Source organism: Hyperolius riggenbachi, chromosome 8 (genome assembly GCF_040937935.1).
Source record: "Hyperolius riggenbachi isolate aHypRig1 chromosome 8, aHypRig1.pri, whole genome shotgun sequence".
Lineage (NCBI taxonomy): Eukaryota > Metazoa > Chordata > Amphibia > Anura > Hyperoliidae > Hyperolius > Hyperolius riggenbachi.
This window is the reverse complement of record NC_090653.1, coordinates 29187521-29215441: the sequence shown is the minus strand read 5'-3', so window position 1 is coordinate 29215441 and position 27921 is coordinate 29187521. Positions and strand designations below refer to the sequence as shown.

The following is a 27921-nucleotide window of genomic DNA, read 5'->3' as shown; positions in this document are numbered from 1 at the left end:
GACAGCTCGCACATGCACAGTAGCACAGACCAAATCAGGCTCGGCTCTTTCTGTCAAAGTCCGAGCAGGTCCATGCTTCTGCGAAGGTACAGTGCGGGGGTCTCAGAGCTGAAACTGCAAGGTGGAGTGAGATGAGGGATGGCACTGGAGGATCCAAAGGCTTCCCGCTCCCGAGGTAAGTATTTAAATGTATTATTTTATTAACTTACAGGTTTACTTTAAGCAATAGAAGAGCATACAATGAAGAACAAGACCATGGTGACCTACTTCTTTCTTAAAGGGATTTCAGATATGCCAGAATTTTATGTTCTGATCTCTGTGTTGGTTCTTCTCATTTATCTCATCACTCTTGGTGGTAACCTGACCATTCTTCTACTGGTTTGCCTGGATGTCTATCTCCATACTCCCATGTACTTCTTCCTGTGCAACCTGTCTGCTCTCAACATTTCTTCTTCCACTGTCTCAGTGAACAAGATTCTTGTCATCTTTGTAACAGGAAATAATGTAGTGTCCTTTACAAACTGCATAGCACAGTTGTACTTCTTCACATGGTTTTGTGGTAATGAGTTAGTATTGCTTACGGCCATGAGTTACGACCGCTATGTCGCCATCTGCAATCCACTGCATTATTCTACTCTTATGAGTGGTAAGGTTTGTGCCGGCTTGGCCACATTCTGCTGGTCATTTAGTTTTTTACAAGGACTTCCTGCAGTGATCATACTGTTACAATTATCTTGCTACACTTCTAACATAATTAACCACTTCTTATGTGATTTTAAGAGTTTGATGAATATTTCTTGTAGTGATACATCCATTTTAGAAATGGTGATTTTCACACAGGGCGGGTTTAATTTCAGTCCATTTCTCCTCACATTCATCTCTTATGTCTTCATAATTTCCACCATATTGAGGATTAAGTCTAGTGAAGGAAGATCTAAAGCGTTCTACACATGTTCCTCTCACCTCACTGTTGTAATTCTGCTCTACACAACTCTAGTGTGTCAATATCTCACACCAAGTGGGACCTTCAAGTCTACCAAACTGTTGTCTCTGCTCAACACAGCTGTGGTTCCCATGCTAAACCCCTTCATCTACAGCCTGAAAAATAATGATGTAAAGACAGCTCTACAGCGAAAGATGAAGAGATTTAACCCTTAGACTGCCAGCTAATGTTTAAAAAAAGCAACATTCCAGTACCAGCTATTAGTGATGACGAGTGAAAATACCGATATTGTTTTCACATTTTGGCGAAAATAAGGTTAAATTTAACTTTTGAGAAAAATGCCATCAAAAAGCATTTTGTAATAAGTTTGTGATTTTACAAATTTTTCGGGAATTTTTGTGCAATAAAATAAACGATTTTGCGCCTTTTCACAAATTTTCATGGTAAAAATAGTTTTCCATGTTTCTTGTGAATTTTCGCCATTCACGAATATTTTCCCAAAATCAAAAATTAACATTTACAATTCAACATTACACTGCCAGCTATGTTTGAATTGTGTTTATTAAATGTCTTGCACAAATCTACATGTACCAAAGTGCACATTAATCAGCAGGTGCAAATACATTTGAGATGATTGAGACTTATGCTAATTATTATGAAAATCTATGGTAAAATGGACTAATCAAATCTTACAACATCCAGTGAAAGCATTTGATTGGTCCATTTTCAAGCCACATAGATTTGCACGAATATTTGCAGTTTTTTGCTTATTGCCAACTTCCTACTTTACTTGAAATATGCAAATTATACCAAGATGATGCAGAATGCATCATCTTGGTATAATTTGCATATTTCAAGTAAAGTAGGAAGTTGGCAATAAGCAAAAAACTCTGCACTAAACACCTTTTAGACGTCCATGACACAGGAATATGGGGAAACAAAAACGCAGGCAGTGTCCAGCGCAGGAAAAAGCAGTGTTGTATTAAAATGCATTTAGACATCTGTGGCATATGGATGCAGAAACACAAAACACCTGTAGATGTTCATGGCAGTCTAAGGGTTAAAAGCATGTTTTCAACAGAAATCTCAAAGTAGATATGGGTTGGCAACCAACGCAATAAAGGTAGAATCACACTGGGTGTGTAGTAGCGGCGTGCTCCCATTAAAACAGATGCTGCAATGACTAATGACTGCTCCACGCCGATTGGCCCCAGGACCACTCCACGCGTCCTTGGCGTGAATGGCTGGGAGCGGTGATTACAGGGGATCACATGCTGAACTGTGATCTAATGCAGCACTGTACTGGGGACAGCCGTGTGACACGGCTGTCCCCTCTGGAGCCAGGGAAGTGATCCGCTGTCATAGGCTGAGGCCTATGACAACCGATCACACTGATTGGCTAGTGGGGGGAGGGATAATTATATCATAAAAAAGTGAAGAAATGTATTGTTATTTTATTAAAATAAATATTTGTAAAAATAAATAAACAAATGAGGTGCAATAACAGCCCACCAACAGAGTGCTTTGTTGGTGGGCAGAAAAGGAGGGGGACATCACTTGTGTGCTGTGTTGTGTGGCCCTGCAGCAAACCCTTAAAGCTGCAGTGGCCTATTTTGTATGTTATGATTGGTGTACACGCCTAATTGAATTAAAGTTGGCCTTTTTTCATTTTGCTTATACACTGAGTGATGGCACTTTGTTGTTGTCAATTAGAATACTTGGTTAATTCTTGATGTCACTCCCGCCAGCTTGGTTGGAGGCGGTCTACAAGCAGCAATTGAAGCGAGATTGAGATATACAGTGTAATGATATACAATAGCCACGTTTTTTATCCCCCGTTTAAAGTTGATGTTTTCAACAACAATTAAAAGACACCTATGAATAAAACTGGGTTGGTAATTGGAACTTAAGTTGCATTAGTATGGGGCTGCCTACAAATGTCTAAAGAGAGCATATGACCCTTATTAAAATCACGTTTTCTCCTAGTTGATATTTTCACACACATATGCTGTATTTTTCAGCCTATAAGATGCTCCGAACGTGTCCTCCTGTGTCCCCAATGTGTGTCCTCCTGTGTGCCCCTGTATCCCCCATGTGTCCCCAATGTGTGTCCTCCTGTGTGCCCCTGTATCCCTCATGTGTCCCCAATGTGTGTCCTTCTGTGTGCCCCTGTATCCCCCATGTGTCCCCAATGTGTGTCCTCCTGCGTGCCCCTGTATACCCCACGTGTCCTCCTGTGTCCCCAATGTGTGTCCTCCTGTGAGCCCCTGTATCCCCCATGTGTCCCCAATGTGTGTCCTTCTGTGGGTCGGTGGTTCATGTCAGCGGGCATTCTTCAGTCGAGGACTCCTTGTATTTGGCATATAAGATGCAGAGACTCCCGTGTCTTACATGCCAGAAAATACTATATATATAATCATTAAAGGCTAAATGCACAATTATGGCATAGTGTTGCCTGCTGTTTGCTGCAGTGTAGCAATAGAGATCATTGTGATCCGAAAACACTAGGGGAGTATACAGTGGCTTGCAAAAGTATTCGGCCCCCTTGAAGTTTTCTGCGTCTTGTCACATTACTGCCACAACCATGAATTAAGTTTATTGGAATTCCACGTGACAGACCAATACAAAGTGGTGTACACATGAGAAGTGGAACGTAAATCATACATGATTCCAAATTTTTTTTTACAAATAAATAACTGCAAAGTGGGGTGCGCGTAATTATTCGGCCCCCTGAGTCAATACTTTGTAGAACCACCTTTTGCTGCAATTACAGCTGCCAATCTTTTAGGGTATGTCTCTACCAGCTTTGCACATCTAGAGACTGAAATCCTTGCCCATTCTTCTTTGCAAAACAGCTCCAGCTCAGTCAGATTAGATGGACCGCGTTTGTGAACAGCAGTTTTCAGATCTTGCCACAGATTCTCGATTAGATTAAGATCTGGACTTTGACTGGGCCATTCTAACACATGGATATGTTTTTAACCATTCCATTGTTGCCCTGGCTTTATGTTTAGGGTTGTTGTCCTGCTGGAAGGTGAACCTCTGCCCCAGTCTTAAGTCTTTTGCAGACTCCAAGAGGTTTTCTCCCAAGATTGCCCTGTATTTGGCTCCATTCATCTTCCCATCAACTCTGACCAGCTTCCCTGTCCCTGCTGAAGAGAAGCACCCCCCGAGCATGATGCTGCCACCACCATATTTGACAGTGGGGATGGTGTGTTTTGAGTGATCTGCAGTGTTAGTTTTCCGCCACACATAGCGTTTTGCATTTTGGCCAAAAAGTTCCATTTTGGTCTCATCTGACCAGAGCACCTTCTTCCACATGGTAGCTGTGTTCCTCACATGGCTTGTGGCAAACTGCAAATGAGACTTCTTATGCTTTTCTGTTACCAATGGCTTTCTTTTTGCCACTCTTCCATAAAGGCCAACTTTGTGCAGTGCACAACTAATAGTTGTCCTATGGACAGATTCCCCCATCTGAGCTGTAGATCTCTGCAGCTCGTCCAGAGTCACCATGGGCCTCTTGAGCACTCTCCTTGTTCGGCCTGTGAGTTTAGGTGGACGGCCTTGTCTTGGTAGGTTTACAGTTGTGCCATACTCCTTCCATTTCTGAATGATCGCTTGAACAGTGCTCCATGGGATGTTCAAGGCTTTGGAAATCTTTTTGTAGCCTAAGCCTGCTTTAAATTTCTCAATAACTTTATCCCTAACCTGTTTGGTGTGTTCTTTGGACTTCATGGTGTTGTTGCTCCCAATATTCTCTTTGACAACCTCTGAGGCCTTCACAGAGCAGCTGTATTTGTACCAACATTAGATTACACACAGGTGCACTCTATTTAGTCATTAGCACTCATCAGGCAATGTCTATGGGCAACTGACTGCACTCAGACCAAAACGCACACCCCACTTTGCAGTTATTGATTTGTAAAAAATGTTTGGAATCATGTATGATTTTCGTTCCACTTCTCATTGTATTGGTCGTTCACGTGGAATTCCAATAAAATTGATTCATGTTTGTGGCAGTAATGTGACAAGATGCAGAAAACTGCAAACAGCAGGCAACACTATGCCATAGTTGTGCATTTAGCCTTTAATGGTTGTATATATATATATATATTCACATATTCATGTTTGTGGCAGTAATGTGACAAAACGTGGAAAACTTCAAGGGGGCCGAATACTTTTGCAAGCCACTGTAGGTGTCAAAAAGAGACCAAAAATACCTCTTACTAAAACAAAGTGATGCTACAATTAATTTTGCCCTCTTAAAAAAACAAGTTATGTGCAATATTTCAGCTGTAAGTGAGCAAGTACAGTTTCCCATGAATTTGAAAGGAGGGGGACACTTAAAAAAGTATCAAAACACTTAAAAACAGTTTAAAAAGAAAGAGGAACTTACCTCAGGATGATACATAGTTTAGGGTAGAAAAGAGGTAGTTTGTAGAAACAACACTTTTCATGGGAGTCAACCTGAAGTCTGTAAATAGTGTGTGAGGGCCAGTATCACATGGACCTGGGGCGCCTGTTGGCACACTATAGGTGCTCCAAGCTATACAATACTTGCCCAAAGACACTATTTAATGACCTGAAGAGGTGGGTTGACTCTACAAATAGACTGCCTATTTTTTTACCCTAAAGAATGTGTCATCCTGAGGTCCTCATATCTTTTATAATGTTTTTAAGTGTTTTTTTAACTTTTTGGGGCACCTCCCTTCCAATTTACATTACAACTCCATAGGGGTTGTTATCAGTTCTGGATGCTAACAGTCCCCCCTTTGGTGACCCTAACTACACTTTTCCTGGAGAGCAACCAAACCATTTCAAGATGTCAACGTCCGCAATTGTGATCGAATACCCAATGCTTATATACCTTGATTGTCTTTCCACAACCCAGGTTTCTGAGCACCACTTTTATTGGTCTTATTTATACTATTTTTACCATAACATCCTACATCATTAAAGATGGCCACAGTATTCTGTGAACATCGGCAGTTCGCATTCACGGTAAACAGCGAACATTTTGCGATTTTGATTCGCCTCCTATACATCATCATTGAGGTAAACTTTGACCCCTTACCTCACAGTCAGCAGACACATGGCAGCCAATCAGCTAGCACCCCTTCCTGGACCCCCCCCCCCCCTGTTAAAAAAGGAGTTGCAGTGGCCATATTGGATAAATTCCCTGCTGGCTGCAGACTTAGTGAGAGCAGGGTCAGACTTGTTGCAGATAGTTAGGGAAAGCATTAGCTAGGCCTGTGTTTTTGTTCCTCACTTGCTGTGAACGCACTTCAAACAGCCCTTTTGAGGGCTAGCACATCGGTCTCCCGTGTTTGTTTTGTGTGTGACACTCCACAGCCCCCTGACACCCAGAGCTGTGTGCACACTACTGCTGTTGCCTCATTCAGTTACAGGCACAGAACCACTCCAATGCATTATTATTTCTTAATTTCTTAATTTATTCCTTACAAAAGCACTGCCTGGAAAAGATCTATATAAAGATGCAGGCCGCCCCTTACCCGTTTGCACACTATTCTGGAAGTTGCATTGAGCAACTGCCATTCACTACGTGCTTTTGAGAATAAAGAAAACACTAAGAATCCTTCATGAGGAGAAGGGCTAGTCCAAAACCTTTCAGTTCTGTCAGATTTCCACTACCCACTGTAAGTGACAGCAACATAGGAGGGAAGTAGTTTATAGCACATTTTAATCTGGGAGAAATGTGTTTTCATGTATTTTAAATTGTAAAATTGTTCACTATAGTGGTTCTCTTAAAGCGGATCCGAGATGAAAAACGAACTATAACAAGTAACTTGTCTATATATCTTATCTAAAGTTTAGATAGTTTACACAGGAAATCTAGCTGCAAACAGATTTAATAGAAAATGATTATTTCTTCCTGTGATACAATGACAGCAGCCATGTTGTTTGTAAACATTACACAGAGGCAGGCTTATCTGCACCATCAGCACTCAGACTGTGAAAAAAACCTAATCCCCCTCCTCCCCTCTGCCTCTGAAATCAATGGCTAGTAACACCTCCTCCTCCCCCTGCCCAGACTGAGCTCCCATGAGCCCTTGCTACTGCCAAGGCTCTCTTAAAACCTGTGGGCGTGGTTTATTTAGTTTATAGGGAATGACAGTATTAAAACAAAAACAAAAAACTATTTGGCTTGAGGAATGCCCTATAAACAATAGGAAAGGAACACAATTATGCAATGAGTAAAAGTTCACCTCTGATCCACTTTAAGGACTTCTGATGCAATGAAATGTATACTGATTTTACTCACCTTGGGCTTCTTCCAGTCCATAGCAGCCATCTTGTGCCCTCGCTGCAGCCCTGGTCCTCCTCGTTGTCTCGCTAGCCGCCCATGAAGATTGTGACCCCGCCGGCGAGTCAGGTCTTCTGCGCCTGCGCGAGCATTCCTTTCCCTCGCGTCCAGGTCATCTGGTGCATACTGGGCCTGCCCACAACAACTGCACAGTATAGTACACACCAGAGGACATGGATGCAAGGGGCAGAAATTCCCACACAAGCACAGAAGACCCGACCCACGGGCAGAGTCGTGATCTTCATGGGCGGCCAGCGGGACAACGAGGTGGAGCGGGGCTGCGGAAAGGAAATGAGATGGCTGCTATGGGCTGGAAGAACCCCCAGGTGAGTAAAATCCAGTTAATTTTCATCTCATTGGAAGTCTTTTAGCCTCCTTAGCGGTATGCCCAACACTGTGTTGGGCATGCCGCTGCAGAGGTTTTGCTGGTGATTGGGACCACCCAGAATTCATCTATTAGTTATAATATGTCCTTTAGATACTAGCTAGCACTACGCTAGCTAGTATTGTCTGCCGGCACTAGTGTTGGGCGAACAGTGTTCGCCACTGTTCGGGTTCTGCAGAACATCACCCTGTTCGGGTGATGTTCGAGTTCGGCCGAACACCTGATGGTGTTCGGTCTTTTTAGTTCGGGTTCGCCCGAACTACTGAATGCCCGCCGAACAGGGCCCCTGTTCGGCCGAACAGGGCCCTGTTCGCCCGAATACGGCTCCCCTATGGGGTCGCAGGCATAAGGGGGGAGCATGCCCCGATCGCGGGGGGGGGGGTCGGAAATTCCCCCCACCTCCTCCACTAGCGCTCCCCCCTCTGCCCGCTTCCCCATAAAAAAAGTTTGATGAAAGTTAAATAGTACCGGTGGCTGGCAGTAGAGTGAGTGAGGAGGAGGAGTCCGACTAGGAGAGTGACGCGTTGAGGCCGGGCAGCGGGCGGTTCAGCGGTAGTACCCTTGTGGTACTTCCGCCCTTTCTCTGACCTCACCTCAAAAAAAAAACAGTAAAATATCTGTTGTACCAACTCAATGGGCCTTAGTGACCTCCTCCAGTCTGCTTACTTACCCTCCCAATTGAGCTAAAGCCACATTTCTCTACCAGTCGTCTCAAAAGGCCTTTCAGTTAACAGGAAGGTCAAGCTTTGTCTGACACGGCAATCACTGTCCTTCTCCCTTCAATCTCATGTGACTAATGTGTGATTGTTTCAAAATGATTGAGATCTAGCAGGCAGCTGTAAGTTACTGATGAGAAGATATGACTCTTTCACTTGGTGCCGCATGTATTTTAAATTTTTGGATTTATAAAAAACAATACTTAGTTTTTACAAATTACCTTATGTATAAATACTGTATATACTCAAGTATAAGTCAAGAAATGTAGGTTTGATTCACTTAATAAAAGTATAGAGGTCGACTTATACACGAGTCACTGGTAACACTGAGCACATTGAGTAATGTGTGTACTAATAGTGACATTCCCATTTGCAGCAATTTACCCACTGGTAAGTGATACTTTGATACACTACCATTTACCTTACCTCTCAAGCCCACTCTTTGGGTGTCACCCTAGACTCTTCACTCTCCTCCACCCCCCACATCCAAAACCTCACAAAGTCATGCAACTTCCACCTCAGTAACATCTGCAAGATTCGCCCTTTCCTGACCTCTGCCACCACCAAACTCCTCATCCATGCCCTCATAATTTTACGTTTTGACTACTGCAATGCCCTTCTATCTGGTCTCCCTCTCTGGTCCCCTACCTTTTGTGTCCCCACCTCTCCCTCTAGATTGTAAGCCTTTGGGCAGGATTCTCCTCCTTATGTCTCCTACTTGATCACGCACCTCCATTACCATACACCCATCCTATATATCTGAGTGAACCTAACTTGCCTAATATCCATGCTCCCATCCAGTGACTGACTAAGCATTACCTTGTACTTATACTGTGCTGTGTGATCTGGTTTGCATGTATTCCTGTATTGTCTTATTGCTGTATGTCCCCCCTACATATTGTCTGTAACCTTAACTAATGTCCAGCGCTGCATAATATGTTGGCGCTTTATAAATACAATAAATAAATAAAATAAAGTAAATGCCAAGAAAACACAGATGTGAAAGTCCTGGCCACAAAAATTAACAAGGAAAGGGCCAGGTGGGAAAATACTGGGCTGCAGGAAGGAGGGTGAATAATTGCAGCACTTGGGGGCCCGGAGGGAGGTATTGGCTGCACTTAAAGGACAAGAGGGGTTAATGCTGCAATACTGTATGCATACTGTATGGTCCCCAAATGCAGCCTTTAACTTTGCTGGGTAGACTTATACTTGAGTCAATAAAAACTCCAGCTTAAGAGGGTTGAATATTGGAGGTGACTTATGCATGAGGTCGACTTGTACTCCAGTATATACAGTAAAACAAAATACTCCTCTGGTAAATTTATTTGAATTTTTTTTTTAAACGGTGCCAGGACTGGGCATATATCGTACATGTGATCTGGCTGCCTAGTCAGTTGGGTGCACTGTGAGCCTAATGACTGCTCACCCTGCTGCTGCTAAAATACCGGGCAGCATCAATTACTATTCCCACTCTGGGTTGTGGCAACTCGGAAGGAGAAGTAATTTGGGGTCCGGCTATCGCGGCACCGGAATTACACTGTTTACACTGCTGCGTGGTATAAATGGTGTGCGGGGAAGAACACAAGTCAAAATGACCCGCTTCAGAGACTGGTGCCTTAAATGTCATTATCCCCACTCTGGCTGGTGGTCAAAACTTTAATGAACATTCATTGGCACATATGCAATTGACTTTTTTCTCCTCGGTTACCTCCTAAGAGATAATTTTGACAACCTCTTTAAAATAACTTTTTACCATTTTACAATCGAAAAAGTACCAAAAAGTTGGTGAAAAAGTACCGTAAAATTATTCTGAGTATTTTCTTGTTTGCTGTTGCTTTTAAAGGAATTTTATAGACAATTTTGAAAATATCACCCAGGAGAAAACTCAGGAGAGAAACATATGGGTCATTGACTTCTACTTTAAGGTGACACTGAAGTGAAAAAAAATTATGATATAATGAATTGTATGTGTAGTATGTATAATTAAATAATAAAGCATTAGTAGCAAAGAAAAGACTCTCATATTCTTATTTTCAGTTATATAGCTTTTTTGTGTTATAATATTGCATCATTCGCTTTTACTTACAGTTAACAAATTACACTCTGCATTTTAAACTATGAAACAGAGCAGAGCTAATGATCCTTTGAACTTCCCTACAGTAAAATCTTATCTGAAGTTGTCTTTCACTGTTTCTTTGATATATAAGTGCTTCTGAAATTGCACTTAGCTCACTGACTAAATTAGTTGGAGAGCTGATTTGCATAGATTCCTGAAGTTTTTTTAACCCTTGTTGTAATACAAAAAATGAGACTCATATCTGTGCTACTGATGTTCTATTGCTTAGCTAGACTACACATTCATTTAATTACAGTATATCATACATTTATTATCACATTAGTTTCCCTTTAAGGCCTCTTTCACAGTGCGACGTTAAAGCCGCACGTTAAAAAAAAAAACATTTCATGGAGAATAACGCACTGCAACGAAAAATCAATGCCCCGTTCACAGTGCACACGTTGCGTTGGTGTCTAACACCGCACGTTAACCTCCTGAGCGATAATCCCGAGCTGAGCTCGGGGTATATTGCGCAGGAGGATTTCTCAGGCCCTGGTGGGCCGATTTGCATATTTTTTTTTGTTACACGCAGCTAGCACTTTGCTAGCTGCGTGTAACTTCCGATCGCCGCCGCTCGCCGCCGATCCGCCGCCGCTCGCCGTGCCGCGCAGCCCCCCCCCTACCCGACCCCTTGCGCAGCCTGGCCAATCAATGCCAGGCAGCGCTGAGGGGTGGATCGGGACTCCCTCTCATGTCACGACGTCCATGACGTCGGTGACGTCATCCCGCCCCGTCGCCATGGCGACCGGGGAAGCCCAGCAGGAAATCCCGTTCTGAACGGGATTTCCTGCTTACTCTGATCGCCGAAGGCGATCGGAGTGGGTGGGGGGATGCCGCTGCTCAGCGGCTATCATGTAGCGAGCCCTGGGCTCGCTACATGATTTAAAAAATAAAAAATTTAAAAAAATAGTGCTGCGCCACCTCCTGGGCGATATAATTGTATCGCCCAGAGGGTTAAGTGAAAGTACTGCATGTAGTGTTTTATACACGTTATCAGCTGCGTTAGACTGTTTGCACATGCTCAGTACTGACTTGGAGACATACTTTTCATTGCCTGTATTTTCTACTGTATAAGCTGTATGCGTTGGTAACGCTGCATTACGACTTTTTGGGGCGCGCTGCGTTGTAAGTTTGCAGTGCGACTTTAACGTTGCATCAAAACGCAACGTCCCACTGTTAAAGAGGCAGAAAGTCTGACATTTAATACAGTATATCATCTGAACACTATGCACAGCATTGCACTGAATTCCACATGGATAATGACTGTTGAGATTTTAGTAACATTATCTTGAAAATCATCAGTAACAACCACAGGATGGCCTTCAGGGAAGGGAGTTCACAAGAGACTTGTTATCAGGCCTTCCAAGAGAATATAAAACCTTTATCTACGGAAAGGATCTGTGGCTATAGCAGGTTCCCACCGCAATGTCACAGCACGTTTTAGAATATTGCAACTGATGTGTGTTTACATCTTATGTTACAGTGTAAATATTACAGCTGACATCTTCTGGAGTAGGAATTTAATATTTAGTTTATACATGTATTTATTGTGTTTATAAAGTGCCAACATATTACGCAGCACTACTTTATTAGATAGTTCCTTCTCAAAAAGATTAACACATCCTTTTAATTTTATATTCCATCATTTAAAGAAGAAGAAGAGTTATTGGTACATTGACATGCTGATCTTCTTTTAGATGCTATGCAGTCCTCAGACAATAATACAAAAATAGTTTTAATTCAGGTTACAACAAAACCCTTGCTAATTTACCAGATAGACCACTGCAAATAATGTGACAAAGTCTCTGCATTCCCAGTGTCTGGTATTAGTGCACTGGTATCAGAGATGGATTAAGCTGTAATGGAGCCCTAGACAAGATAGTAATCTTGGGGCCCTCCTTTTGGTAAGCTGAAGTGGAGAGAGATCGAAGACGGAGGCAAGTGGGCCCATTGACGCCAACCGGGACCCAAGCACCTTCCCAAGTTGCCTAGTGGATGATCCTGCTCTTACTGGTATTGGTATAAAGCAGGGATGAGCAGAAACTACGCCAGTGCAAATTTACGCATCATATTTTGTATCTACGCATCGTAGTGCATAGACGAAGTTTCAAAACTACACTTACGCATTTACGCGTAGCGAAGTACATAGTACATAGTTAACATGTGTATTGCGAAGTACAGTGTGAATGCGGTAATCGCGTATAATTTGCCACGTATGGATCAAACTTACGCTTGCGCATGCCCAAATGCATACAAAATTACGCATTGGAAAGGGGAATGTACCCATAGAATAGGTCCCGGCAAAGGCATTTAAAAGGGTATTAATGCGGAAATTTTTCTGCATAAGGGCAAAAGCGGCCGCATACACTATGCTTCGCACTACGCATAATTGCGTATTTTAACGCTTAGACTACGAAATGCGTACGTAGCGAATATTTGATTTCGGAGCCGTAGTTTGGCGAAGCGTAATTGCATAAAACTACTCGTAGTTACAGCGTAGCGAAGTTGGGTAACTACGACCATCCCTGGTATAAAGTCCCTGGTGAGGATAAGACTTCTTTTTTCTCAACACAATAGTTTATTGAACAGTAATAGGTTCTTAGCTGGACTACTGCTTATCTAATGTCTAAAGCTATGATTAAGGAGCCATCTCTTGCTCCGATTCTCGTGAGCTTTTAATTGCAACTCTGATGTTGGATTTAGAATAAAGATTTTTTTTCACTCTATCATCTGGTGCAGCGGGACATCCTTTGAATTCTTATCTAATGTCAAATGCAGTCCCTTATGACAATGTATAAAGCCAACCACAACATTTTTCCTACATCAGCATAAATGAATACATTGTGAGGGTGAGTTTTCGGCATAATAGTTACAGAAAAAAAAGAGAATACGATGAAGAACAAGACAATGTTGACCTACTTCCTTCTTAAAGGGATTTCAGATATGCCAGAGTTCCATGTTCTGTTCTCTGTGTTGGTTCTTCTCATTTATCTCATCACTCTTGGTGGTAACATGACCATGCTGCTACTGGTTTGGCTGGACTCTCATCTCCACACTCCCATGTACTTCTTCCTGTGCAATCTGTCTGTCCTCAACATTTCTTCTTCCACAGTCTCACTAAACAAGATCCTTGTCATCTTTGTAACAGGAAATAATGTAGTGTCCTTCACAGACTGCATGGCACAGGTGTATTTCTTCACATGGTTTTGTGGCAATGAGTTAATATTGCTTACGGCCATGAGTTACGACCGCTATGTCGCCATTTGCAATCCACTGCACTATTCTACTTTTATGAATGGTAAAGTTTGTGCCGGCTTGGCCACATTCTGCTGGTCATTTAGCTTTTTACAAGTACTTCCTCCAGTGGTCATACTACAACAATTCTCTTGCTACACGTCCAACGTAATTAACCACTTCTTATGTGACATTATGATTTTGATGAGTATGTCTTGTAGTGACACTTCCATTTTAGAATTGGTGATCTTCATGCAGGGGGGTTTAATTTCAACTTTCAGTCCATTTCTCCTCACATTCATATCTTACGTCTTTATCATTTCCACCATATTGAGAATTAAGTCTAGCACAAGGAGGTCTAAAGCTTTCTACACTTGCTCTTCTCACCTCACCGTTGTTAGTCTGCTCTACATAACTTTAGTATGTCAATATCTTACACCAAGTGGGACCTTCAAGTCCACCAAATTCTTCTCTTTAATAAACACAGCTGTGATTCCAATGCTAAACCCCTTCATTTACAGCCTGAAAAACAATGATGTGAAGACAGCTCTACAGCGAAAGATGAAGCATTTTAAAAGCATGATTTCAACAACAATAACAAAGTAGATAAAAGCTGACACCCAACGCAATAAAAGCAGAGTTACACCGGATGTGTAGTAGTGGTGTGCTACCCTTGGCAGAACAATTGCAATGACTTCAAATGGTACAGGGTTGCAAGCCATACTGATCACATTTTATTCCTTCAGTACCAGCATATAAAAGAGCCAGCAAGTGACAAAAGCACTTTTCCATTATGGTCTGGGAAAAACCCACAAAATGGCTGTTTGGCTGGTGCTTTTGTTACTTGCTGGATCTTTTATGTGCTGACACTGGAGGAATAAAACGTGATTGAGGTGGATTGGTGCCATGTTTTTCTGTACCATTTGAAGTTGATGTTTTCAACGACAATGGAAAGGCTCTCATTAATAAAACTGTGATGGTAATTGGACATTTAGGTTGATTTCGGAGGGAGAGATGGACCCACAAAAGTATAAAAAACTTAAAAACAGTTTAAAAGGTAAGAGGAACATAGTGACACATAATTTAGGGTAAAAAAAGGGTTACATTATGACTCATTGCGGGTAAGGTTATTCATTTGGGCCACTAATGGTCTTCTCCTTTGGTGATCCTAACTACACTTTTTCTGGAGAGTGACCTAACCGTTTTAACCTCCTGGGCATTACGGACGAGCTCAGCTCGTCCAGTAAAGCCGAAGTGCACTGCTCAGGTCCTAGTGAGCCGATTTGCACAATTTATTTTTCAAACACACAGCTAGCACTTTGCTAGCTGTGTGTTTGTTGTGATCGCCGTTGCTCACCGCTGATCTGCCGCTACCCGCCCTGAAAGAGGCCCCCCCGCAGACCCCTTGCGCAGCCTGGCCAATCACCGCCAGGCTGCGCTATGGGGTGGATAGGGACTCCCCCTGATGTCAATGACGTCATCGCGATCGTCGCCATGGCGATGGGGGAAGCCCATACAGGAAATCCCGTTCAGAACGAGATTTCTTGTTGGGTGTTTGCGCTGGCGGCGATCGGAGGGGTGGATGGGAAAGCGAAGGGAGGGGGGAAGCATGTAGCTAGCGCTAGGCTAGCTACATGTTAAAAAAAATAGCTTCAAAAAACCCTCCCGCAGCCTTGCGCCGCAATAAATCAGAGCGCCAGGGAGGTTAAGACATGTCCATCTGCAAGTGTGATCAGATATAGCACACTCTTAAAGGACATCCGAGGTGAAAATAAACTAATGAGGTTATTATTGCTTCTTCTAAAAATGACTTTTTTAGTTATCCCACAGTTTTATTTTATATCTAAATCTATTTTTTATGTTTTGTTTGGCCTCTTCTCAATTACACATTAACCACTTTGTCCTCCTTGACGTATAAAAATGTCAAGGAGGACATGCGCGCTTCCGCACGCTCCCGCAGCCGATCGCGCGTGCACGCGCACTCCCAGCCACAGATTTGGTAGCCCAGGAATCAATGTATCGGGCTATGGTGCCCGATCACTGATTCCTCTCCCCCGCTGAAAAAGCGACAGCTTCTCTCGGAGGCTACGCTTTTTCTGAAGCTATGTCCCTCTAAGCGTACATTGTACGCTTAGAGTGACGTCATGTAAACAAAATCAAGATTGCCATCTTGTGGCCAAAAAGTAAAACTACAAGTAAAAGTAAAAAAACATTACAATACACAAATATTTCCCCAAATAAAACACTATTTATATCCCACCCTCCCAAAAATGCCCACATAAAATGTTTAATAAAAAAAAACAAAAAACATTACTATAAAAAAAAACAACACATAAATATTTACCTAAGGGTCTAAACTTTTTAAATATCTATGTAAAGATGAAATATTTCTCTCAATTTTTTTTTATAAGCTTGTAAATAGTGATGGATGCAAAACAGAAAAAATGCTCTTTTATTTCCAAATAAAATATTGTCGCGATACATTGTGATAGGGACATAATTTAAATGGTGAAATAACCGTGACAAATGGGCAAATACAATACGTGGGTTTTAATTATGGAGGCATGTGCTATTTTAAAACTATAATGGCCGAAAACTGACAAATAATGCATTTTTTCATTTTCTTTCTTATTCTTACTGTTAAAATGCATTTACAGTAAGGTAGCTCTTAGCAAAATGTACCCCCCAAAGAAAGCCTAATTGGTTGCGGAAAAAAGAAGATATAGATCAGTTCATTGTGATAAGTAGTGATAAAGTTATAGGCTAATGAATGGGAGGTGAACATTGCTCGGATGCATAAAGTGAAAACGACTGAGAGCTTAAAGGAATTCTATCAAACTTTCACTATTTCTGTACGCATTATAAATCAATTTGCCAACAACAGTAAGAATGATCAAAGCCTATATTTTTGCTGTGCAGCTTCTTCTGTCTTTATTTAACTTACTGGAATTGGGGCAGTTCATTATTCAAGAGGGGGATCCTCTTGCTGCGTACACAAAGGTAAACATGAGCTGGAGGAAGGCACGTCATTGCTCTGAAGAGAGCCGTAGAGAAAGATTTATTATCATAATAAATCTTCCTCTACACCTCCTCTTCAGAGCAATGACCCGCCCTCCTCCAGCTCATGTGTTTACCTTTGTGTAGATACAACTAATTACGCAGCTCAGAACAGGGAAGTCTACTTCAGTCTAGCAGCGAGAGAGGGCTCCTCAGTAACTTTATGAGCCGATCGTGTGCTGCATAAGTCGCTCTGCTGTGTGAGGAGCATCACAATAGAATAAAGCATGGCTGTACGCAGCAAGAGGATCCCCCTCTTGAATAATGAACTGCCTCAATTCCCCGTCGCCGTCAGTTTTCTCAGGGGACACAGACAGTAAGTTAAATAAAGACAGAAGAAGCTGCACAGCAAAAATATATGCTTTGATCATTCTTACTGTTGTTGGCAAAATGATTTATAATGCTTACAGAAATAGTGAAAGTTTGATAGAATTCCTTTAAGTGGTTAATTGAAGTACTATATGCCAGAGCTAAAATCTATGAAATGTTGACCCTTTTTTTATCTCTTTCCTGCTCTCAGAATACATTTACAGGCAAGAAAAGTGTTTTACGACTACAATGTGTTATCACTGAGGGTTACTCTGTAGTTCGACTCGGTCCTGAACCAGACAGAAACTTTTATGTGCATACCTCTTTCAGGCAGAGAAAGAAAAAAGGAACACAGCATAGTTAATTTGTGTGCTTGGCACTGTACATACACACGTCTATCTCATCATGTCACATGTCACGTTGATGTCGTTTAAAGGGATACTGTAGGGGGGGTCGGGGGAAAATGAGTTGAAGTTACCCGGGGCTTCTAATGGCCCCCCACAGACATCCTGTGTCCGCGCAGCCACTCACCGATGCTCCGGCCCCGCCTCCAGTTCACTTCTGGAATTTCTGACTTTAAAGTCAGAAAACCACTGCGCCTGCATTGCCGTGTCCTCGCTCCCGCTGATGGCACCAGGAGCATACTGCGCAGACCAAAGACCATACTGGGCTTGTGTAATACACTCCTGGTGACATCAGCGGAAGCGAGGACATGGCAACGCAGGCGCAGTGGTTTTTAAAGCCTGAAATTCCAGAAGTGAACCGGAGCATCGGTGAGTGGCTGCGCGGGCACAGGATGTCTGCGGGGGGCCATTAGAAGCCCTGGGTAAGTTCAACTCATTTTCCCCCGACCCCCTACAGTATCCCTTTAAGCTTTTATACTGTGACTGCTGTTCCACAATCCGGCTTTGTGGGTAATACTTTTATAGGTGTTATTTATACCATTTGCATTATATACTACACCATAAGCAGCTCCTGGTCTCTCCTTTGCTTTTTTTCCTCTTTCTGGAAGATCCCAGGTTTTCCAGACCTCTGCTACCGGTTGATTTGGTGGCTGGATAGTGTACTGGATAACCATTTCTCTACTAAATCCCTATTTCCCTTTAAAAAACTGAGAAATGTTCCCATTCCATGCATTCATTTGCCAGTAGAGAAAACCCACACATTTTATTTGCCCAAGTGTCCTGGTTATTACAACATGTATATTATGCCCCCAGTACAATGTATTGTGACAGTACTTTCTTTGGAAATAAAGGTGTATTTTTTCCATTTTGTGTTTGTTTATACTGCATTAATAATTACAAACCCTTATGTGCAAAAATAACAGTAATATGCCCTCATGACATGCATATTAAAAATAATTCTAAGAGTCCCTAAGGTTACTATTTATATATACTTATTTAAATACTGTCTTTTTGGCTTATTTTTTATTTGTATTTTTTACAAGTGTGTGTGTGTGTGGGGGGGGGGGGGGCAGAGGGGGTTAATAACTATAGGGGATGTATTTTTGTAATGCATTTTTATTTTAATTTTTGTTTGCTAGATGTACCCACACTTTATCCTGTGTACTTAGAACAGTACACAGGAAGTGAGTGTGTGCATTTTACTTTTATTTTGATGAATGATCACTTGCTTCTGGCTGAAGCTATGATCATTCATTCACAGGCACTGATTGGCTTTGGGAACGCATGTTATTATTCACCGTTCAGTGCTTAGAGGGGTGGTGGTGGGATAGCATGCGGCACATAAAAACAAGATAACACACTCACACACACACACACACACACACACACACACACACACACACACACACACACACACACACACACACACACACACACACACACACACACACACACACACACACATACACACACACACACACACACACATATATACACACACACACACACACACATATACACACACACACACACACACACACACACACACACACACACACACACACACACACACATAGACATAGAAGACTAGCATTCGATTATCAGCTGTTCCTGCTCATTAAGGCAGTACCTATTCAGTAAGGAGGCATTGGGCAATACTCTCTAATGCTTCAGGATGGCCTACTGAGAATGCCCTTTGTGGTTGCAGCACTCAAGTGCTTTGAGTTCAAAAGGAAAAAAAAAGTACTATACAATTGTTAGAATAATAATAATTATTATTATTATTATAATTATTATTATTATTAATTAGTATGGGGCTGCCCGTGACTATTAACACTCCGAAGGGTATAATCTATACTAGAAAAACACTGGTGGAAGTGCTTTCATGCTTTCATAATGATCTATGTAAAAATATATATAATAACAGTATTAATGATGACATCTAAGAATAATTGTAACTCCTATTGAGATAACAATAAATGATCCTAGTCTATAGACACTTGTGGGGTTTATGTTGGTCCCAGAGATTTTCATACTCTTGAATAGCTTAAACAGTTTGGTAAGGTCCCTCCAAAAACATGAGGTATACAGTCCTGTAAAAAGGGGATACAAGAAAATCTTATAAGAATGGTCACCATGTTAAGGTGCGCATACAACAGTATGCAAAGCATGAGAAGGAACAATAAAGAATTGTTAGAAATATGTGGAAAAAGCAATAAATGATTCATTGGGCATATGCCTAGCCTACAATAGATATTGCATGGCCAACATCAAGAGTAACATCCAAATAAAGTGGTCATCATAAAAATGTAGTATGCAACGACCCTACTTACAAAGGCTCCAAAGGAGAGGGCCCTACTCACAAAGGCTCTCCTATAACGAAGAAAGATATTTGAAAGCTGGAATACAATATAGACTGAAGTGAATGGGAGAACAACAGAGAAACCATATACAGTATAAATAATCTCTTGATTAGTAGGCCCTACTCACAAAGGCCACCAACCAGTACAGATACAAAATATAAGTAGTGAAAAAGCATACAGTGGTGCCTGCAGAAAAGTGTGTCTAGCAAATTGTGGTCGTGGATAGCCTGAAAAGTAATTGTGTCAATCCAAACATCATAGTGTAAAAGCAACACACAAACAATTTTATCCGGTGTAGTGGAAAAATATGCATGCACCACTGGAATTGGGTGTGGACTACTCCCATGCCCACCCCAATAGATCACTATGTATCTATTGTAAAAAAAACAATAAATGTAAAGTCTTCATTAAGACCTACCAGTTGTAATGAGCCCGTGTCAAAGATCCATCTCGTTTCATTTCTTAATAAAGTTTGAGTGATGTCACCACCTCTTAGGAGATAAAGGAACCCTTTGTAAGCCAAATACTGACCAACCTCTAGTGTTGCCCCCATGGGCTTTGAGAGCATGATCAGCCAAGATTCTTACCATCCTTCCAGTCTCTCGCCGCTAGTGGAATTGTAGACCAATGTTTTGGAATGCATATTTTTAGCATGTGTGTAGTCTATACCTTTCTGCAGGGACAAAGTAGCAAATGACTCCTGTAGTTTGACAATTAATACGTTGTCTAATTGGAGGACATTTCACTCGTTTTCTAGTTCATAATGTTTGATACTATACATGTGTTTTTCACCTTGTTTGATTGCATTATTATTAATTATATTTGAAATTTGGTTCAAGCACTTTGTGTCACTAACAGCACCTTAAATTAGTACTCTGAGGACCCCCTGTGGACTATTATTGTACTGGCATATATACTAATTTTAGGAATTACATGCTCTACCTTGAATACTTTTTTGATTTTAATTGTTTTTATATCATTTTGGTCAATAAAGATGAACATTAATTCACCTATACTAGTCTGGTGCGGTATTCTTTAGGCATTCTTGTTTTTGTAGTTCAGCTTTTTGCATGTCTCCACAGGAACTGTTGCCCATTCATCCTTAGCAATGAGCTCCAAATCTTTCAGGTTGGAGGGTCTTCTTGCTATAACCCTGATCTTTAGCTCCCTCCACAGATTCTGAATTGGATTTAAAGTGAACCTTAAGCCAAGATCATTTTCCAATATGGAGATATTACCTTAAAGCTGTGTATCAGCCCTGCAATTTCGCCTATGTTGCGCCGCTGTGGAGCGTTTATTTTCTTTGTTACCGGCAGGTTGAATATTTATAATTTATTCAAAATGGCGCTGCTGGCCGAAACTATTTCCGGATCAGCCAGCACTTGTTAGCGTCATGTCTCTTCCTGCCTCATGCACTGCCTTGTCTGTTTCAATGCACGAGCATAGTATCCACAAAGCGCTGTTCCCGAGGCATAGCCGGAGCATGCACAGACACTTCATTTAGTGTCCGGCTGAGTTTCGCAATCCTCAGATAGCAGAGCACTCGAACGAGGATGAAACAACAGCCAGCCACATCTGTTGGGTAAAAAAAAATATTTATAGTATATTCAGCGGCGCCAGCGGCAGTAGGACCCAGCGAGGGAGGGAAGATTTACATGATTATAATCCTGGGTCATTTGCCGCCAGGCGCCGTCAGGGCCGACTGTCAGGAAAGATTTATGGGAAACGAAGAACTTGATAAGAGAACAGACACAGCGGTAAGTCTCTTACCAGCCCCCTCTATTGTGCACACTATCTGCTGTGAAAAAAAAGTTTGGCTTAAGTGCCTCTTTAAGTCAGGACTCTGGCTAGGCCACTCCAAAACATCGATGTTGTTGTCTGCTAACCATTTGCTCACCACTTTTGATGTGTTTTGGGTCATTGCCATGCGGAAATGTCCACTGGTGCCCAAGGCCAAGTTTTTCTGCAGACTGCCCGATGTTGTTGTTGAGAATGCTCATGTATTGACCTTTTTTTCATGGTGTCGTTTACAGTGATTAGGTTCTCTGGTCCATTGGCTGAAAAACACCCTAAAGTATTAGGTTTCCACCACCTTGTTTGACAGTGGGGGTGGTGTTCTTTTTGTTGAAGGCTTCTCCTTTTTTACGCTATATGAAGGAAACATCATTGTGACCAAACAATTCAATTTTTGTTTCATCTGACCATAACACGGAAGACCAGAAGTCTTCTTCTTTTTCCAGATGAGCATTTGCAAAGGCCAAGCGAGCTTTAGTGTGCTTTATCTGGAGAAGTGGCGTCCTCCTTGGTCTGCATCCCTGGAACCCAGCTGTGTGCCATGCCCGTGGGATTGTCTGCCTTGAGACATTGCCACCAGCAGAGCCCAGATTCACCAGAATCTGGTGGTGATCCTTGGATATTTTTTCAACTTTCTCACTATCCTTCTGGCCAGCACAGGCATGACTTTTGGCTTCCAACCACATCCTCTGAGATTTTCCACAGTGCGGAACATCTTGTATTTTTTAATAATACTTTGCACTTTAGCCACTGGAGCTTGAAAACATTTAGAAATTACCTTGTAGTCCTTTCCTGACGTGTGAGCAGCCACAATGCGCAGCCGCGGATCCTCAATGAGCTCCTTTGTCTTAGCCATGACTGTCCACAAACCAACTGCAGAGAGCTGCTGTTTTCCACATGTTGAGTTGATTAAAGCAGCTGTTCCCAAATAATCAGGATGCTTTAGAACAGCTTGGACTATTTGGAATGGTATAGAACTTTGGATTTTCACACCGACTGTGACAGTTTGTGAAGGGTATGAATAATTTTGGACTGGACACTTTTTGATCAAATGTGAATAAAAGCTGAGAAATGTTTTTTTTCCCACAATAATGCCTCTTGTTCATCATCATATTATCTCTTGGGAGACACCTATGTCATTTCCCGTCAAAAAAAAAACTACTTGCTGGTTAATTAAAAGTAACTTTAAGTCAAAACTTGCCAGGCATATGGATAATTATGAGTAGCACTGTATATACAGTGGGATGCGAAAGTTTGGGCAACCTTGTTAATTGTCATGAATGATTTTCCTGTATAAATCGTTGGTTGTTACGATCAAAAATGTCAGTTAAATATATCATATAGGAGAAACACACAGTGATATTTGAGAAGTGAAATGAAGTTTATTGGATTTACAGAAAGTGTGCAATAATTGTTTAAACAAAATTAGGCAGGTGCATAAATTTGGGCACCACAAAAAAGAAACAAAATCAATATTTCGTAGATCCTGCTTTTGCAGAAATTACAGCCTCTAAACACTTCCTGTAGGTTCCAATGAGAGTCTGGATTCTAGTTGAAGGTATTTTGGACCATTCCTCTTTACAAAACATCTCTAGTTCATTCAGGTTTGATGGTTTCCGAGCATGGCCAGCTCTCTTTAACTCACACCACAGATTTTAAATTATATTTAGGTCTGGGGACTGAGATGGCCATTCCAGAACGTTGTATTTGCTCCTCTGCATGAATGCCTTAGTGGATTTTGAGCAGTGTTTTGGGTTGTTGGCTACCAAAAAAGGATCAAGCCCCGACGCAGCTTCAGCTTTGTCACTGATTCCTGGACATTGGTCTCCAGAATATGCTGATACTGAGTTGAATCCATGCTTCACTCAACTTTTCAAGATTCCCAGTCCCTGCACTGGCCACACAGCCCCACAGCATGATGGAGTCACCCACATAATTTTCTGTAGGTAGCAGGTGTTTTTCTTGGAATGCTGTGTTGTTTTTCCTCCATGCATAATGAGCCTTGTTTTGCCAAAATAACTCAATCTTAGTTTCATCAGTCCACAGCACCTTATTCCAAAATGAAATGATAAAAGACCGAGAGCCCAATATAGTGTAGTATGCAATGGCAGGATATGGGAAGTATAACAAATAAAAATATTATACTCACAAACCAGGGTTGCCTCGGAAGCAACCACTGTCAAAGCAGGTGGGGAGAACAAGCCTGTCCCCACTCAGGAATAAAACGTCGCTCTCCGTAGGATAGAGGAAATAGTAGGGTAAAACACCCTTCCACCAAGGGTGGACTTCTGGATACGTGATTGGTGTACAGAGGCGCCGATAGTATAAAAGTGGCTAAAACATTAAAAAGGTTTAGGTTGCGGTGGTGGACCAGCTAACCACAAACGGACGACAAGGCTGTCGAGTATCAACATATATAATTTATTCCAAAGCTCCCACTAAAATTCGCTCCCACTAAAATGCGAATTTTAGTGGGAGCTTTGGAATAAATTATATATGTTGATACTCGACAGCCTTGTCGTCCGTTTGTGGTTAGCTGGTCCACCACCGCAACCTAAACCTTTTTAATGTTTTAGCCACTTTTATACTATCGGCGCCTCTGTACACCAATCACTTATTCCAAAATGAAGCTGGCTTGTCCAAATGTGCTTTAGCATACCTCAAGCAGCTCTGCTTGTGCTGTGGGTGGAGAAAAGGCTTCCTCTGCGTCACTCTCGTATACAGCATCTCCTTGTGTAAAGTGCGCCGAATTGTTGAACGATGCACAGTGACTCTATCTGCAGCACAATAATGTTGTAGGTCTTTGGTGCTGGTCTGTGGGTTGACTCTGACTGTTCTCACCATTTGTCACTTCTGTTTATCCAAGATTTTTCTTGGTCTGTCACGTCGAGCCTTAACTGTGGTCTTCCGTTTCCTTAATATGTTCCTAACTGTGGAAACAGAGAGCTGAAATCTAGGATCCAGCTTTCTGTATCCTTCCCCTAAACCATGATGGTGAACAATCTTTGTCATTTGGGAGTCATTTGAGAGTTGTTTTGAGACCCCCATGTTGCTACTCTTCAGAGAAAATTAAAAGAGGAGGGAAACTTACAATTAACCCCCTTAAAGACTCTTTCTCATAATTGGATTCACCTGTGTATGTAGGTTAGGGGTCACTGAGCTTACCAAGTCAATATGAGTTCCAATAATTAGTTTAAAGGTTTAAACTAATGGTTTAAGGTTTGGGAATCAATAAAATGACAACAGTGCCCAAATGTATACATTGGCCTAAATTTATTTAAACAATTATTGTGTGTGTCCCATATATGACATATTTAACTGACATTTTTTATTATAACAACCAACGCATTATCTTCACATAATAATAAACATTAACTGACTTCTGCCACAATGTCCATCATTTAATACACTGTGTCATCTCAATCTATTGAATAACACTATGTACAGCATTGCACTGAATTCCACATGGATAATGACTGTTGAGATTTTAGGAATATCATTTAGAAAATTATAACTAAGAAAAACAGGCTGGCCTTCAGGGAAGGGAGTTCACAAAGGACTTGTTATGAGGTCTTTCTAAGAGAATATAAAAATGTATCTACAGCAAGGATCTGTGATTATTTAATGCAGCCCCTGCACTTTCACAGACACAATGTATACAATTTGCAGCCAACTTGTGTTGCAACTGATATTACCGTATAATTTAACCAGGTAATGGACCAATATATTCTGCTCCAGTTCCTCTCCAAAAGTGTAGAAATCATAATATATCCATTTATTTATTTTATTATTTTTAATTTGATTGTGTTGCTATTTTGTTTTAATAAAGATAAGTAATCTGCAGATTGAAATGCTGACTATCTTTTGGAAGCTGTGTAGTCAGACAACATTTGGAGAGTAGTTTTAAAGAGTCTCCGTAACAAAAATTGCATCCTGTTTTTTATCATCCAACAAGTTCAAAAAGCTATTCTAATGTGTTCTGGCTTACTGCAGCACTTTCTACTATCACAGTCTCTGTAATAAATCAATGTATCTTTCCCCTGTCAGACTTGTCGGCCTGTGTCTGGAAGGCTGCCAAGTTCTTCAGTGTTGTGGTTCTGCTATGAACTCCCCCTTCCAGGCCCCTCTATGCACACTGCCTGTGTGTTATTTAGGATTAGAGCAGCTTCTCTCTTCTCTCTTATCTTTTACAAGCTGGATAAATCGTCCTCTGAGCTGGCTGGGCTTTCACATACTGAAGAATTACAGACAAGGGCAAAGCTGTTTGCAGGAAGAAACAAGCAGCCTGAAACTTCAGTGCATGAGAACAGGGGGAAAGAAACACACAAATGATCTCTTGAGATTCAAAAGGAAGGCTGTATACAGCCTGCTTGTGTATGGATGTATTTTCTATGTGTGGACATACTGTACATCAACCTACTTCCTGTTTTGGTGGCCATTTTGTTTGTTTATAAACAAACTTTTAAAAACTGTTTTTAACCACTTTTAATGCGGCGAGGAGCGGCAAAATTGTGTCAGAGGGTAATAGGAGATGTCCCCTAACGCACTGGTATGTTTACTTTTGTGCGATTTTAACAATACAGATTTTCTTTAAATCAGATTACAATAGGGTGAAGTAGTCTGTTACAACAGGAACCCTGGTTTTTAACTCACAGAGTAGATTACTGAAAATGATCGGACAGGTTTTATAGGTTCCAGGAATAAGGACATTGTTGAGGAGAAGTCTCCTATTAAGTAGGTGCTCAAAAAAACACAATGAAAACCACCTGTTTTTCATCACCTACTACTAATGCTTGACAAATTCCCCATGTCACTGCTTTATACCTAGTGACCTGCTTATCTAAAATCTAATGCAGTCCCTTATACTAATTTATAAAACGAACCACTACATTTTCCTTACTCGTGAACTGACAAAAATAAGTACAAATCCAGAATTAGTTTGGTATACAAGGCACATAACTTTATTGTTTTCAGCATAGACAGGTAGACATACATAATTGAGGATAAGATGAAGAACAAGACAATGGTGACTTATTTCATTCTAAAAGGGGTTTCAGATGTCCCAGAGGTGCAGATTGTGATCTCTCTCTTGGTTCTTCTGATTTATCTCATCACTCTTGGTGGAAACCTGACCATTCTACTTCTGGTTTGGCTGGACTCTCATCTCCATACTCCCATGTACTTCTTCCTGTGTAATCTGTCCATTCTAAACATTTTTACTCCCACTGTTACACTGCACAAGATTCTTGTAATGTTTGTAACAGGAAATAATGTAATGTCTTTTATACACTGCACAACACAAGTATATTGCTTTGGGTGGTTTGGTGGCAATGAGTTAATATTACTCACAGCCATGAGCTATGACCGTTATATTGCCATCTGTAGTCCGTTGAATTATTCATCTGTCATGAACAGCAGAGTCTGTGCCGGCTTGACCACCTTCTCCTGGTCAATTGGTCTTTTAGAATTTCTTCCTATAATGATCACCCTATTACAGTTCTCTTGTTATGCTTCTAATGTAATCAACCACTTCTTATGTGACATTATGATTTTAAAAAATATTACTTGCAATGATAACTCAATTTTAGAATTGGAGATCTTCACAATGGGGGCTCTTTCCGTTTTCACACCCTTTTTCCTTACCTTTATCTCCTATGTCATCATAATTGCTACCATATTAAGAATTAAGTCTACTACAGGGAGGTCTAAAGCTTTCTACACATGTTCCTCTCACCTCACTGTTGTTAGTCTGCTCTACACAAGTCTTGTATGTCAATATCTGACACCAAGCAGCACCTTTATTTCCACCAAGCTTTTGACTTTGCTCAACACAGCTGTGATTCCCATGCTAAACCCCTTCATCTACAGCCTGAAAAATACTGATGTGAAGACAGCTCTACAGCGAAAGATGAAATATTTAAGGAGCATGTTCTGAAGATACAATTTTCATGGTGATGGAAAGACACTTATTTATGAAATTAAACCGGTACTGTTATCGTGGTGATGCTTTTCAACATGAAAATAAACTGTACTTGTATAAATAAATCTATATATATAAAATCGGATGTATGTATGCAGGGCCGGCCTTAGGTTTCACAGCGCCCTGAGCGTAACCAGATTTTGGTGCCCCCCCCCACATTTATCCTCTTCGCGTGTGAGCACACACACACATAATGGGGGGGAGAGGGGGGGGCAGATCCCTCCTTTAGTGTATATAGGCTTAGGCTACTAGTCTTGCAGTCGCAGATCCCTTTTAGTGTATTTAGGCAGCAGAT

The 27921-nt window shown here is 41.4% G+C and overlaps 3 protein-coding genes across 3 annotated transcripts; all 3 read left to right on the top strand.

Moving 5' to 3' along the window:
• The first annotated feature begins 240 nt into the window (after nt 1–240).
• On the top strand, nt 241–1158 carry LOC137527244 (olfactory receptor 6C1-like). Its single transcript, XM_068247750.1, has one exon. The coding sequence runs from the start codon at nt 241–243 to the stop codon at nt 1156–1158; it is 918 nt and encodes a 305-aa protein (XP_068103851.1).
• A 12219-nt stretch (nt 1159–13377) lies between these two features.
• LOC137527242 (olfactory receptor 6C3-like) lies at nt 13378–14325 on the top strand. Its single transcript, XM_068247749.1, has one exon. The coding sequence runs from the start codon at nt 13378–13380 to the stop codon at nt 14323–14325; it is 948 nt and encodes a 315-aa protein (XP_068103850.1).
• Nucleotides 14326–26654: 12329 nt separating this feature from the next.
• LOC137527241 (olfactory receptor 2AP1-like) lies at nt 26655–27581 on the top strand. The gene has a single exon (XM_068247747.1). It carries the CDS (start codon nt 26655–26657, stop codon nt 27579–27581), a length of 927 nt encoding a protein of 308 aa, XP_068103848.1.
• The last annotated feature ends 340 nt before the right edge of the window (nt 27582–27921 follow it).